General features: G+C 37.5%; 1 protein-coding gene across 8 annotated transcripts in view; it reads right to left on the reverse strand.

The window, feature by feature from the left end:
- EXOC6B (exocyst complex component 6B) overlaps positions 1 to 16,288 on the reverse strand; it is a 470,364-nt gene that overhangs the window by 426,130 nt on the left and 27,946 nt on the right. For 4 of the 8 annotated variants that reach the window (XM_084901284.1, XM_084901290.1, XM_084901283.1 and 1 more), the window contains exon 2: positions 4,336 to 4,501. The exons of 2 other annotated variants lie outside the window; for them this stretch is intronic. In XM_084901284.1, the coding sequence (XP_084757410.1) occupies positions 4,336 to 4,501 (166 nt within the window). Of the gene's footprint in view, positions 1 to 4,335; positions 4,502 to 16,288 lie in introns of those variants that run through there. 2 more of the 8 variants (XM_084901285.1, XM_084901289.1) reach the window with 2 other exon arrangements.

The following is a 16,288-nucleotide window of genomic DNA, read 5'->3' on the forward strand; positions in this document are numbered from 1 at the left end:
GCCCTAAGCTATACCTGGACTATCATTTTCAGAGCAGATTACCATATGCACCCCCTTTCAAAGACAAAATGAACTCTGACCTCCTACAGAAAGTCTTTATAAAGTATCAAACAGAAGCAAGAAATCCTAAAGTTCCCTCTTGATTATTTATTTAATAGCACCACATGAGAAACACTTAGTTTTATTGGCCTGTGAGTTCAACATGAATTAAGAATGTGATGTTGGGGGGTGGGAGTGGGGAGGTAAGAGATCAACTAAAGGACTTGTATGCATGCATGTAAGCATAACCCAGGGACACAGACAGTAATGGGGTGAGGTTATGTGCTAGGAAGTGGGAATAGCTGGGGAGAGGTCAATGGGGGGAAAAGGAGATATACTTTAAACAATGAAGAATTTAGATTTTTTTTTTTTTAAAAGAGAGTGGGATGTAACCATCCAAATACTCTAAAACTACAATAATAAACATGTTGTCTAAAACAGGGGTCAGCAAATTGTTTTTTTTTTAATTTCTTTATTGATTAAGGTATCACATATTGTCCTCAACCCCCCGTTCCAATCCCCCATCACTCCCCCAGCAAATTGTTTTTGTAAAGGGCCAGGTAGTAGTCTCTGTTGCAAAAACTCAGCTCTGCCATTGTAGCAAGAGTGCAGTCAAAAATGTAAGTGAATGGGCATTGCTATGTTCCAATAACTTTAATTACAAAAACAGGAGGCAAGCTGGATTTGGCCTGCAAGATACAGTTTGCTGATCTTTGGTCTACAATAAGGAGACCGTAAGTCTTTAAAATCACACTATGAGAATTAGATTCAGATGCCATCTTTAGGAAAGTCATTGGCAAACTGAAGCATGATTAGACATGATTATGTTTGAAGAGGGAGTCAAAGCTACCCACATGAAAAATAGAGAAAGGAATTTTTAGCTGAAATGTTACCTATGCCCAAGATTCTTTCGTTCTCCCAGAATAGAAATAAAAGAAGATCACCAGAGACCAGGGCATTGGCCGGAATCAAACCCAGGTGTCCTACATGACAGAGGAGGTTTCCACCATTTAACAAACCTGGGTTCTTGGAAACTTCCAACCCAGAAATCTAGAGAGTTCACCACATCAGTAGGGCTCGTCATATATAGTTCAAGCACCCAGAGAAGCAACATGTAAAGGGAGAAAAGGAAATGCTGCTCCCTAAACAAAAGCCAGAGAACAGTTTTAAAGAAATGGAGACAGAAAAGATAATGTCTAAATATGACATCTAAGTACCGGTATATAAGGGCGAAGACTCTTTGGCACTTTTACAGTACAACTACATGCTTCTTCATGCATACATGCATGTTTCATTAAATCTCCATACAGCGGTGTGCGTTTTTACTATTATAATGAGCGTAAGGTCTCGCAATGGATCGTTCAGGGGCTTAACTGTACTAGTATATCCATTAGGGTTAAGAAAATCTCTGCTGGAGGAAGCCATACCTAGCACTAATTAGGTACAGATTTTGAGGAGCAACTGATTGAAATTCCAAACTTTTCAGCCGGTCTCACAAAGAGGGGAAAATATTTTTTTGGAGATACTAAATGCTAAACCTGGGCACTATGTACATACCTGAACAGCACAGCAGGTATGTAGTATACTGTATACTCCATACTCCATACTGTATACTCCATACCTGTCCTTCAAACATCTCAAGAGCCATCAGATAAAAGGTGTTAGCCTAAAAATAGTGCTTAGTACTCAGACCAATAAATGGATATTACTAGAAAATAGGATAAATATTAAGTCAGTGCAAGAAAAAGCTTTTAAGCAATGTGAATAAAAATGGGGTAGGATGCTCTGAATGGCAGTGTTATCCCTTCAAAGCAGTCATTCAAGAATAATTCGATTATTTTTACCCTAAATTGGACATCTCATAAAATTCAGCCTTCCATAAATACTACTAAACAGCATCATTGATTCTGCTAGAATACCTTGTTTACCATATAAAAACAACATTTCTGATTTTTTTTCCTTATACTCATTATAAGAAATACATTTTATACTGCAGCCCAGTACACAGTATAGGGAATACACACACACACACATATACACAACTGAAGCAAATTTTTCTAGAAGCTTTGTTTACCTTTACTGCATGTAATACACTTTATTTTCTAGTCTTGTCTAGTCTATTTCATATCAATTCTTGTTAAGAATATTGATCACTAATTGATTTCATGCAAACCAGATACTAAAATGTATCCATAATAGCCTAACAATGCTCTGATAAGAAATTACTATTTCAATACTAACCTATATAATAAAAGCCTAATATGCAAATTGTCCCCTCAACTGGGAGTTTGACCAAGGGGCAGGGCCAGCCAGCCAACCGCCCGCAGCCCCTCCCCTAAGCCGGTCCAGCATGATCAGCAGGCCAGATCCCACCCTTGCACAAATTCGTGCACTAGGCCTCTAGTTTTAACATAACAATGAAAAGTAACTCTACTGCCACTCTAGGATGCAACTTCTCAAGATTCATAATACACAAATAGCTGAAACTGGTTTGGCTCAATGGATAGAGCGTCGGCTTGGGGACTGAAGGGTCTCAGGTTCAATTCCAGTCAAGGTCATGTACCTTGGTTGCGGGCATATCCCCAGTAGGGGGTGTGCAAGAGGCAGCTGATCGATGACTCCCTCTCATCGATGTTTCTAACTCTCTATCTCTCTCCCTTCCTCTCTGTAAAAAATCAATAAAATATATTTAAAAAAAAAAAAAAAAAAAAAGACTAGAGGCCCAGTGCATGAAATTTGTGAACCTGCGGGGGTGTCCCTCAGCCCAGCCTGCACACTCTCACAATCCAGGGGCTCTTGGGGGATGTCTGACAAATGGCTTAGGCCCACTTCCCACAATAAGACATCCTTAGCACTACTGTGGCAGCAGGAGCCTCTGCCTTAGCCCCTACTACTGCCGTGGCTGCCTCTGCCTCGGTGCGGCAGCCAGGGGCCTCTGCCTTGGACCCCACCACTGTGGCATTGTCCAGAAGAACATCTGGAAAGACGTCCAGTCTAATTAGTATATTGTTATAATATTAAAATATTAATATTAGTATTTTATTATTATAGATGATTTTACATTCACAGTCAAGTTCCCTATAATCCAGGAATATCCTTTTGGGACTTTAATTCAAATTCTAATAAGACCAAAATAAAAACAAAAACCAAATAAAGAAATTAGAAGTATAAAGATTGGAAAGGAGGAAATAAAGCTTTTATTACTAGTAGGTCATATAAATTAGTTTACATAGAAAACTCAAAAAATGTACATATAAATTATTAAAAACTAGAGGCTCAGTGCATGAATTCGTGCACCAGTGGGATCCCTTGGCCTGGCCTGCGGAATCAGGCCGAAACTGGCTCTCCAACATCCCCCAATGGGTCCCAGATTGCAAGAGGGCGCAGGCCAGGCCAATGGAACCCACCAGTGCACTATTGAGGCTGAGGATGGACATGGGAGGTTGGCCAGCCAGGGAGGGACTGCGGGAGGCCTCCAGGGCATGTCTGGCCCATCTTGCTCAGTCCCAATCGGCCAAATCGCAGCAGCAATCTAACCTACCTGTTGGAGCGTCTGCCCCCTGGTGGTCAGTTCACATCATAACGACCAGTCGACTGTCTGCCACCTGGTGGTCAGTGCATGTCATAGCGAGTAGTTGAGCAGCATTAGCATATCATTAGCATATATGCTTTAATTGGTTGAATGGGTGTCCAGATGACCAGACACTTAGCATATTAGGCTTTTATTATATAGGAGGATAATAGAAGAGTTTGGTGAAGTGGTTAGATTTAAAATCAATAAGCAAAGTCAGTTACCCAAGAGAAGTGAAATTGCTAGACCAGGTATCAGACTAACATGGCTAGCCTCCTTCCTGAATTTAAATTTGTCATATCAAGAAAGAATTCATGCTTTGATAGAAGACACTCCACAACTATCACTGATTTTTTTCCTTTAGATTAGGTTCCCATACTGCCAACTTCTATAGTCAGGCTCTGCAATACCATCATCCTTCAGGGATAACTTTCATCTGACAAGGAAGTAGATAGGTATCATGAATTTCTATTTTAAAGAAACTATTACTTATTCTGTTACTGGTTCTCATCACATGTAATTATCCCAAATAAATTTAACTTTAAGAAGTTTTCTTTTTTGGCTAAAAGCCATAATCCCAATTATCTATATGTCAGTACAAATTCCTTTCTTACTATACAAAATCTTATTTATAGTAAATATGTAACCTATAATATATTCCTTTAATGCTAGTCAAAATCCCAGCACAGAACAGAGGAAAAAAATCCCTCCTAGAGTGTTCTTACTTTGAGTTTTTGGGCTTCTCCTCTCACTTTCAGCAGTTCAGTAATAGAGTCCACAAAACCCTGGTAGTGGAAGTTGCACATTTTCTCAATTTCTCGGTCATGATTGCGGATGCGAGTTTCAAGCTTCTCCATGAATCGTCCATGTTCCTCACCATCATAGACAGACCTTTAAAAAAAATGGCATGAAGATTACACCAACTCACTCTAAGAAACAGAAAAAGAATTGCAACCATAGAGGCAAACTTATTTGGAAATTAGATATGAAAGTACATAAACCACAGAGTAATCCAACTATAATAATACTATCTCGAATGCTAGATGAGTATTTTTTAGGAAAATCCAAAATTTTGCTTCCTATTCATTCAAAAATATTTAAATGTTTCAAAATATTCATCATTGAATTCTCATCATAAAATGAAGAACTGAATTACATGTCCTTTGCACTTTTCTTCCTCAATTAAGTTAATCTAGAAAAACTTAAATTTTGAATAAACACAACTTGAAATACTCCCTGACTACACCCAAGAAGCTGACACTGCTGGAGAACAATCACATAGCTGTGCCAGCTAGACTCACGTGGGCTATATCACTACAAATATAAGTTAGGCACTTAATAAACAACACTATATAATACTACTAAATTTATCTACCACCACCACCAGAAAGAAAAAAAAAAAAGGCACTTTGTACATTCCAAAATAACTATCATTAAAAACCTTGCTTTCTCCTCTCTTCAAATGTCCGCCACTCACTCTCAGCTGCTGACCAAAGAAAAGAGAAGTATTTCCTCTTCTCCCACTAAAATCATCTAACTTACCTGCATCTGTAACTCCTGCTCTGTCCACCCTTCTGTAATGGAAAAGTTCTTCAAGCTCTTAGCTACAGTTGTCTCAACAATTCTTGTTGTCTCAAGACCTTGACTCCGGCAATTATTCCCTTTTATCCCTCCCCTGCATTGTATGTTTATTCCATTCTACTAAGTCATTCTTATGGATATATATATACATGACTTCACGAAAACTGTCTTTATATTCACATTTCCCTCCAGGTACCATCTTATTTCTTTGCTCCCCTTCCCAGCAAAACTCCTTTCCACTTCCTCACTCTCAATATTTAGCAGTCATCTTACTCCATCTAATAGCAGCATTTGCTATGGTTTAGCACACTTTTCTTGTTGAAATACTATTTTCTCTAGACTTCAATGACACACAATAATGCAGTTTTTATCCTTTCACTGACATACCTTCTTCTCAATTTCCTTTATGGGCTCCTCTTCTCTGTTATTTTCCAAATATTCCTAAAATCTCTTCTCCTCTCTATTCTCTATCACCAATTAGTGCCATCTAATCCCACGGTTTTAAAATACCATTCATATACTAGTGATGACTTCCTACTCCTACTTTATACCTACAATTCAGTGCATTTCCTGAATATTAGATGCAAGTATTTGGCCAAAACTTAACAACTCCAATTGGATTTTAAAAGCTATCTCAAATTTAACACAGGAAAAAAATTAGCCCAGCAGATGTGGCTTAGTGGTTGAGTATCAACCTATGAACCAGGAAGTCATGGTTTGATTTCCAGTCAGGTACATGCCCAGGTTGTGGGCACAATTCCCAGTAGAGGGTGTGTAGGAGTCAGCCAATCAATGGTTCTCTCTAATCATTGATGTTTCTATCTCCCTCTCCCTTCATCTCTGAAGTCAATAAAAATATATTTTTTTAAAAAAGCATCTATCACCAAACTATCTCCACTCCCAAAGCTGTTCCTTCCCCAAATGTCCCCCCACCCACACGCAGCCAATCCATCACAGCTACTGGCACTATCCAGTTGCCCGAGTCAAAAATACAAATCTAGGAATCACACCTAATCCATCTCTTTCCAACATACATCTCATACTCCTCATCCCAATCCATTAAAGTCCTAACAACTCAATATCCAAAACATATCTTAAAATTGACCACATCCTATTATGTCCACTAAAACCCCAGACCATGTCTGCATCATTGCCACACTCAAACAACGCAATAGCCTCCTAAAAGTCTCCATTCTCCATTCTTCATGCCCCCCTCTTTCTCCCTGAATGCATACAGTTTACACACAGCAGTTAAAACAATAATTCAGATGTTATCCCCCTGCTTAAATTTCTCCCAGGGCCTCTCTTTTAAAAAGAAAAATAATGCTTTTGTAATGGATCGAACATTTATGTACTAAATTAACTAAACCTGATAAATTAGTACATTAAATAAAGTGTGATTATAGAAAAAACATACTATTAAATTGTCCATATTTGTGCTTTGAACATTTTAAAAAAAGAAAAAAGAAAAAAAAGAAAAAGAAAAAGAAAATCTTAAACCCTTACCTAGCCTTTATCTTTCTAACCTCATTTCTCTCATCTCTAGCTCCCTACCATTGACATTCCAACTAACCTCAAGCATAACCTTTCCCCTTTAGGGGGAAAAAAAAAAAAAGTAAAGAAAGGTTTCCATGTAAAGATATCGAAATTCCTTGCATTTGAAGAAAAGGATGAACCACTAAAAACTTAGCAATCTAAATGGCATAAGCAGACATTATTCAATATTAGATAACTTGGTTTCAAATTCAGTTACATCTTGAACCAGTACGCTTTTAAGTAGCAGGTCTATTTCCTTTTATTATGTAAAACTTCTGTTCATTTTTCCCTCCCAACAATCTATATTAGTATTACAAAAGATAATCTCAAGAAGAAAATCCCAAAGGTAAGAAATTTATAACATGTGAATAATTACTCCTTACCTCCTTTAACTTCCTATAAATATATATATCAAAGATATTAAAGAAAGAAAAGATGGGTTTTAGCTACCTGGCTGTGTGGCCTTGGTTTTACCAATGTAATTAGCCATGAGTCTTCGACCAACTCTGTTAATCACTCTTTTAGAAAATAGGAAGTAATCAATTACATATACTCTGAAGTATCAGCCCAACTCTAAATATCTAGAATTCACTTCCACTTTCAAGTTCTGTCAACAATAACGTATATCAGACATTATTAATAAAAAACAATCATACATTTTTAGAATAGTCCAAACAGGTAGTTCAAAGCAATTTAATAAATTTTCTATATACTATTACTAGCCCCTGCCTGTTTCTCCTATTTTAGGGCCTTTATGATTCTAATACTCTCTTTAATTAAGAGTAATGTTGAATAACACAAAGGTTTACAGTGTATCTTGATACAGAATATCATGAGAATTTTTAAAAGTTAGAATAAAATGTAATACCCACATGTTTAAAACAGGGGTTTGGGACTATGTGTAGTAAACTTGTATGCCATGGGTATACATCAGGAAATCTACGATTTCCAGATTTTTATGTTAATTTTGTGTGCGCAGGCAGAGGCACATATATGAGGTCATTGGTTAGAATCCTGATCAGGGATCAGGCCCAGCTTTCAGCTTGATCCCCAACTGGGGGCGGGCAGGAGGCAGCCTATCGATGTTGATGTTTCTTTTTTTCAATCTGTGTTTCTTTTTAATATATTTTATTGATTTTTTTTACAGAGAGGGAGAGGGAGAGAGTTAGAAACATCGATGAGAGAGAAACATCGATCAGCTGCTTCCTGCACACCCCCTATTGGGGATGTGCCCGCAACCAAGGTACATACCCTTGACTGGAATCGAATCTGGGACCTTTCAGTCCGCAGGCCAATGCTCTATCCACTGAGCCAAGCCAGTTAAGAGCTCAATCTGTTTTTTTAATATATCTTTATTTTAGAAAGGAAGGGAGGAAAGAAAGATAGAAACATCAACAATGAGAGAGAATCATTGCTCAACTGCCTCCTGTATGCCCCTTCCCCGCACCCACTGGGGAACAGGCCTACAACCCAAGCATTGTGCCAAAACCAGAAATCTAACTGTGACCAGCTGATTCATAGATTGATGCTCAACAACTGAGCCATGCCGACTGGGTTCTCATCAATATTTCTCTCTCTACCTCTCCCTTCCTCTCCCTCTAAAATCAATTAAAAAAAAAAAAAAGATAAAAGCTTTTTAAAAAAAATATTTTAAATAAGATTGAAGGTGATTATTTAAGCCACTGATTTAAATGTCTTATTTCTATTATAATTACCTACCATAGAAAAAAGCAACTATTGATCAACCTAATAGTTCACCTTGAATTAACATTTCTAGTATATCCATAGCTTTACTCAGTGAAAATCAGCATAACTATCTGATATAAAATGCTAAAAACAAAAATAAACAAGTCTTAAATTCTGGGAAGGTCATAGAGCTACAAAATTTAACCTAATATTTGTAGTCAACACTGTACTTGAACCCCTGCCCCCACCCCAACAGTAACTTGGAGAAAGACTGCCATCTAGTGATGGCCTGTTTCTAACATTCTGTGAAACACTTGATGTGGCCAAGTCCAAGAGAATGCTAAAAAAATCAAAAAAAATTACATTCTATATATCATCTGGCTAAAGAACTATAACTAGTTATTAGATTATATTTTAGGTAAAGTACTTTAATATTTACATTTCCAATAGAAAACAGAATTTTGAGAATAAGCTCATGTGCTTTTGACATGTTCAGGTGTGCCAGAGTTAAATAAGACTATGAAATTAATGGCATCACTGGTTAAATTATTTGTGATAAGCCAAAGAATATATGAGTACCTAATAAAAGATAAACAAGAAGAAATGCTTGGAAATTGACATATTACGGGCTATATTTTGACTCAACTATATAAATGCTGCCTTGTAAAGTGAATGTTTGATCCTAGGGTCTATATCTGACGCATACCTCTGAACCCACCAAAACTTCATGTATATATTGAGAGGTTTTACCTTATAAAATGGCACTTCAGGCATTGTATTCAACAAATATCTATCATTCCCCATTAGAAGATTATGTCACTTGCTAGAGCCTACATCAGATCAAATATGTTTGTTATAAGAGAAAAATAAATAATATTATGAGCATATGGAATCTCATTTAAATCTCATGCATCTTATAAATTAGACATTATCCCCATTTTATAAATAAGGAACCTGAAACTCAAGAAGATTAAGCATACTGCCAAATTCACACATCGAGAAAGTGTCCTCTGGAGTACATCAGTCTGTCTCCTTTCAGAACAAGGAAAGCAAAAAAGTCAGGTGGACCCCCAGAATTGAAAGAGGTCTTGAAGATGGAATACAAAGCTCTTATTGTGCAATGCAGAAAACTGAGGCCAAGAAAAGTTAAATCTCTTAATCAAAATTACATTGCTTGTTACTGATACATCTGAACATGACTCCCAAAGAAAATACAACTAGGAAAAGCTAATGCAATATAAAGCCTGACCCAAGGCTAAGTGTTTGAGAGAGAGAGGACTTGTACTTCAAGATGAGTCAATTGCCTTTTAGTTACATCTGTTTATACAACAGCTATTCCATTATTCTTCCTCTTGGAAGAGTCCCAATTTGCTCTGGTAATCTCCTTATGGGGAGACACTGTGTCTTGCCTATTTTATCTCCAGCATCTAGCACAGAGCCTGGCACAAAGGAGATCATCCATGGATGTGAAGATGGAGAAAAAGAAGGAAGGGCAGGAGACTAAACTAACGTGCACTTCTGATTCCATTCTCAGAGACAGATGCAAAAGAGGATCACGTCCAAGTTTATCTGTTAAGATGTTTTCAGAACCAAAAACTTCAAGATACAAAAGAAAATTTTAAGTTCTAGCAGTGCAAAAAAATTTGGTACTTGAGCTAAATGCTAAGTAGAGAATAAGAGAAATAAAAGGTAGAACTTAAAAGGTTCAAGGAAACCTACTATAGAAGAAGAGAAGTGTCTGGGAATAATTTACTTCCCTAGCTCTCATCTAACCTCCTCTGGAAGCTAGAAACAAGAAGACGATTAAACTGCAACAAGAACTAGCTCTGAAGGAATGGGTTTCTCTGGGCCTTGCTGCCAACAGGAGGAGGAAGGTGACAGTAGTCCCTAGGGCTTTTAGAAAAAATTGATTCCAGGTGGAAATTTTTTATGGTACTGTGTAAGCCTAGAGCCATTTTTTGCTTTCCTTCTCAACTACTAACGATTAAGCCACAGACAATCAAGCTGCAACAAGGAAACATAACTCCCAAATATCGTGGTTACATGCTCCTTACCAACCTAACTCTCAAAGGAGAGAAAAATTTTATTGACAAAGTTTTTAATTTCTTTTTTAAGGGGAAAGGTGGGGTAGTCTGTTAAAGATTTGTATTTGGTATAACACAAAAGTAGTCAAGAACTCTGTATCATAATAATAAACATAAGTCCTATACTAAGACTAGACACTGTAATTTACAGTCATGGAGAGCCAATCAATGCTAAATGTCCTATTGCTTACCAAATTTTCATTATTTTGACCTGGATTAAGTGTTCTATTAAATGGTTATCATAAGAGTATACAGTGAAATCCTACCACACACCATGTGAGACAGCTAAGTCGATTTACCCTGATCATTGTTCTGAGAAAAAGTTGGAGGTGTATGTCAGAGTTTTCTATCATGGCTCAATTATGGGAGAAGGGGTTACTTTATAGTAATGACTCCTAAGAAAAACAGAAGTAAAAACTAAAAGTGTTTTCCTTAAGATCAGGAACACGACTTTCTCCCTTCCTCTCCACTTTTTCCCTTCCTTTCTGAAATCAAGTTTAAATCAAGGTCTACTTCACCACTCTTAATCAACATAGTACTAGACACTGAACGACAAGAGGAAGAAATAAAAGGCATCCAAACTAGAAAGGAAGAGATAAAACTGTCATTATTCGCAGATGACATGATGTTGTACATAGCAAACCCTAAAGACTACACCAAAAAACTATTAGATCTAACAAATGAATTTGGTAGAGTAATAGGACACAAAATTAATACCCAGAAATTGATGGGACACAGGTGGGAAGCAATCAATTGATGTATCTGTCTCTCACCAATGTTTATCTGTATGTGTGTCTCTCTTCCTCTCCCTCCCTACCTTCTACTCTCTCAAAAATGTCAATGAAAAAAATATCCTGGGGTGAGGATTAAAAGTAACAACAAAATAATAATAATAATACTTATAATAATAATAATAAAACAAAGGTGGAAGGATCACAATACTGAATATCAAACTACATTAAAGACATTGTAACCAAAACAGCCTGGTATTGGCACAAGAACAGTCATATAGATCAATGAATAGAACAGAGAGGCCAGATATCAACCCACACCTTTATGGCCAATTAATATTCAAAAGAGGAGGCAAGAGCATACAATGGAGTAAAAACAGTCTCTTTAATAAAGGGTGTTGGAAAATTGGACAGGTACATAAAAAAAATGAAACTAGATCAGCAATTTACAACATACACCAAGTTTTGCTTTGTGTGCTCTAACTATAAAATAAAGCTTCAGCTTCCAGGCTGAGTCTCTCTGTGTCCTTATCCAGACACTGGAGATCTAGCCAGCCTTAGCTGTATTCTCTTGCCTGTCTTTTCTAATCCTTTACCACCCCCAGCCTCAGGTTCACCCATGTCTGTGCTGGCACAGCACAAAGAACCAAACAAAAACAAACATTTCAGGATATCTTGGGGTATATATATATATATATATATATATATATATATATATATATATGCCTAAGTAACCAGAATGACCAGTCACTATGATGTGCACTGATCACCAAGGGGAAGATGCTCAACACAGGAGTTGCCCCCTGGTGATCACAGCCAACTTCCCCCCGGCTGGCCAACCTCCCGCAGTTCCTCCTCCCAGCCCAGAGACTGGGACAGGGAACCAGGGGTGGGTGGCAGTGGATGCAGCCCCTTTCCCAGGGGGGCTGAGGGCCAGCTCCCTCCTCAGGGCCAGCGGCCAATCTCCCATGCCCCGTCCCTCCCCCTGGCCAGCAGGCCCCAATCAGCCCCTCGCCCACCAGCCATGGTGGCAGCATGGCAGCAAGGGAAGGAAGAGGGGGGAGACAGGAAACCATGTAGTGGCAGGGCACTGACAATGGCAGTGTTGGCATCTGGTGTCTGTTTTTTCTATGCCCAGCCGGGCGACCATTGCCTCCTCTCCAGCCCGGACCCTAACTGGCCTGGCCCTGATAGGCCCTAATCACTGGCCAGGCCTAGAGACCCCACCCATACACAAATTTCATGCACCAGGCCTCTAATATTTTAATAATTATTTAAAAATTAAATAAATGTAAAAAAGTAGATGAGAAGTTCTCACAATCTATCACCTACAAACTCAAGAAACAATCACCACTGGTTGGAATTTTTAAAATTCACTAACTGTTCAATAGTCTAACCTTCTCTTATTATTAATCATAATCTCAGAATGAATTTAAAACATACATATATTTGATACCCTGAAATACTTTTTTTCTTTATTAAATTTATTGGGGCGACATTGATTAATAAGATCATATGGGTTTCAAGTGTACATTTTTATGATACATGATCTGTATATTGCCGTGTTCATTTGAAACTCTTAACTTGAAAACTGATGTAGCAGTTTCCTAGAGCTATTCCATTGCAACTCTGAAACCTGCCAATTAATATTCTTTCATTATCCTTCAAACATGAGGGGGGAAAGGATGCCTCGATGGTTATTATGATGAAACCTCAATTCTATTACTAATTAACTTAACTTGTTAACTGGACAAGGTGCTCATTTTCTGTTGTTTCCTAGTCCATTAACATGATACTCCAAAGAATTCCTTATCAATAGCATAAAGCTATTTAAAAAAAAAAAAAAAGTTCATGTTTAAGGCAAAAATAAATCAGGACACACCCCTCCTCTCACATTATGATACCAAGTTTACATTAAGAATCAAAATCATGTCTTATTTTTCATAGAAACATTTGTTTACAGATAGTATAAACGAGACCATTTTAAAGATCTCTCTTCAATATAAAAGTGTACAGAAAAAAGAAGTCACAGGCACACATTTAATTTTTTCTAGATATCACTATCACATATTTAGCCAGCTTCTGCTGAAACATCTCTAGTAAAAGGAAATTCATTACAAGGCAAGTAATCCCATTTCAACAGCTGTTACAAAGTTCTCATACAAAAATGAAATTTGCCTTCCTATAATTTTCACCATTTATCTTATTTCTGCCCTCAGAGATTCAGGGAGAACAAGGCCTTGATCCTTTCCTTCCCTTCTCCAGACTAAACAATCCCAAATTATTCAACCATTCCATATATAAACAGCCTTTCAATCCAGGTTTTTACCCTCTGGACACATTCCAGTAGTCAACATTCTTCCTAAAGTATAACAAGACAGGCAGTATAGTACAATGGTCAAGAGCACAGCCTTCAATGCCAGACTTCCTAGATTCAAGTCTAGGTTCTGCTACTTATTAATTGTGTGACCTAGAGTTATTAAACTTCTCTATACTTCAGTTTCCATATCTGTAAGATGCAGATAACAACAACAACCACTTCAGACAGCTGTGCAAAGATTAAATGGCACAATATAAGTTAGCATTCAAATAATGCCTAGCACACAAAAAGCATGCTATAAGTATTAGCAATTTTAAAATCAAGGATGGTCTAACTAGGAAAATACACATCTCCTTTAACTTTGTTACCCAGCTTCTACTAAAAAAGCCTAATAATGGCTTAGAAGTTTTGATAGTCATATTGTGTTGTATATTGAGCTTAAAATCACATAAAATCTTTTGATTTATTTATTGCTATACTCATTCAGTTTATATTATGAATCTACAACTCATTACCTATTACAAGTATAGTCCATTTTTTCCAGACTTTGGAGATCTTTTGAGAGAATGACTTTGTCATTCAACCATCCATTTTCATTTTTCCTTTATTAGATACATATGTTCACAAAAGAAAACTCACTATGGGGAAGGGCAGAAACCCAAACAACTCTATAGGATCTGAGGAAAAAGATTTCTGAAAAACACCAACATATAAAACTGTGAGATTCCCTGGTTCCATTTTAAGTGGGAAGGAGGGACTGTTAATCACATAAAATCAAGTAGAGAGCTTGAAAAAGTTAATGTTGGGTCTTTAAAAAAAAAAAAAAAAAAGGCCAGAATATAGAAGTCACTACCCCACTTCCTTCAGCCAACATTCAGCCCTCCAACTGTGTCCAACTTGGAGAGAACTTGCCATGAGCCAAAGCTTTTAAGGTCCCTCCTTTTTTGAAGGCCCAGTGGAAACAATTCCCAAGAACAAAGAAGTTGCGTCAGCAAGCTCTCTGCTCTTTCAAGTTGGAAGGACAGTTGATTCACACCATGTGTCAGAGAGAAACATCAGTTAGGACCAAGTGAGATAAATTTTAGGCTTCCTTGCTGTTTAATATTAAGCTGTAATAAGTCATCTTTACAGCAAATTATAAAAATATTATGTTTACCCTTCCTCTCAAGTGCTCCTTCCCTTGAAAAGAAATTCTAAGACAATTCATAATTTCAAGCTCACATATACTCCATCAAGAAATCATTTTCAAATGTTAGCATCTAGAACCAATGACCTGGATCATAATCCCAAAGCAATGACCTGGCATTTCACAATCAGCCCTGCTATACAGTTCCAAGACAGGTGCTGGAAAACAAATCAGTTTCACTTAAAAAGAGATGTTGACAGGAAGCCAGGAAGGCTGGTCAACAACCTTAATTGCTCTAACCTTTAGTTGAGACATTGTTAGCTGAAGCAGCCTCCACCTTGTTTGTCCTGTGTAAGTTTCTGTTATTTCCTGCCTAAGGGCTACATGTAAATTTTTGTTTATGTTGCATAAGATGTTTTCCCCAAAGCGGAATGGCAGGGCCAGAGCAGTAGTTCTCCCAGTAGAGTTGGACTACCACCTGGTCCCCCATATCGCCAAATTGAATTTCTTCAAGTCTCAAGTCTCTTCTTCGTTTGTGTGCGGCCCTTCTCCAGAACCCGAACCCTGAATTGGAACTCTTTCCACGCGTGTCGTGAAAGAGATTCCTACAACAGGATTATTTTACTGATGGTCATAGTCTTTGGTTAAATTAAGACTTCACTTCTGTCATTAGCTGTCATGGAGTCATCTTAGCGTCCTCTCTAGTCAATAATTTTACTTTACATGTAGACCAAGAAATCAAATATACATTCAACTACATAACTGATACCAAAGTGATTTTATTTTTAATACTCTGGAAGATAAAAACAAAATCTGACACAGCGTTTACCTATATGGATTTATTTGGGGGGAAAATGGTCCTAAAACAATCAAAATAAAAATTAACAAAATAAGTGATACTAAAACTCAAACCATAAAATTAGAATTTGGAAGAGACTAGCTTAACATGTTAAGAGACATCATTCTGAAAGAGAGATTACTAAAACTACATGATTGTTGCCATATACAGAATTAAGGAATTACAATGGGTAACTGCGAGGAAAGCTAATTGCCTTCCTTTCAGAAACGGATCTATGATTAAAACTTAAAATTTGTTAGATATCTAGTGCATATTTTCAGATAGTCCTGAGGTATGAAGGAAATAAACATTTGACTTCAGTATCCACCTCAGAGTAGGGGCCCCAATAATCACTCCAGGATCTTTAGAAGATTGGAGGACTATACCATAAAGCAGTACTAAACCACAGGCAACCACATCCCTGGCAAAACCAAACCCTAATTTAGCCAGTTCTGTGCTAGTTGGATTAAGAAAATCAGTCATTGTCATGCTATCTGCCTCAAAAAAGCAAGGGGTGGGGAGGCTGGATAAACCTCCATGTTAATGATTGACCTGGATCAACCCATGATTTTGTGCTTTTTTTGGGGGGGTGGGGGGCGGGGGGGGGGGGGAGATTCTCAAAATAAATCCACTTTTCATCACCAGTCACAATTTGATGCAAAAAAATACTTTTTTTCATGTCGTTGAAGCAACATTTAACTGATGACTTTGCAGTTTTCCATTTGTCTTTCATTCAGTTGATGTGGCACCATTTTCCTTCCTTTAAAATCTTTCCC

Source organism: Pipistrellus hanaki (assembly GCF_964339955.1).
Source record: "Pipistrellus hanaki genome assembly, chromosome: 12".
NCBI classification, from domain to species: domain Eukaryota; kingdom Metazoa; phylum Chordata; class Mammalia; order Chiroptera; family Vespertilionidae; genus Pipistrellus; species Pipistrellus hanaki.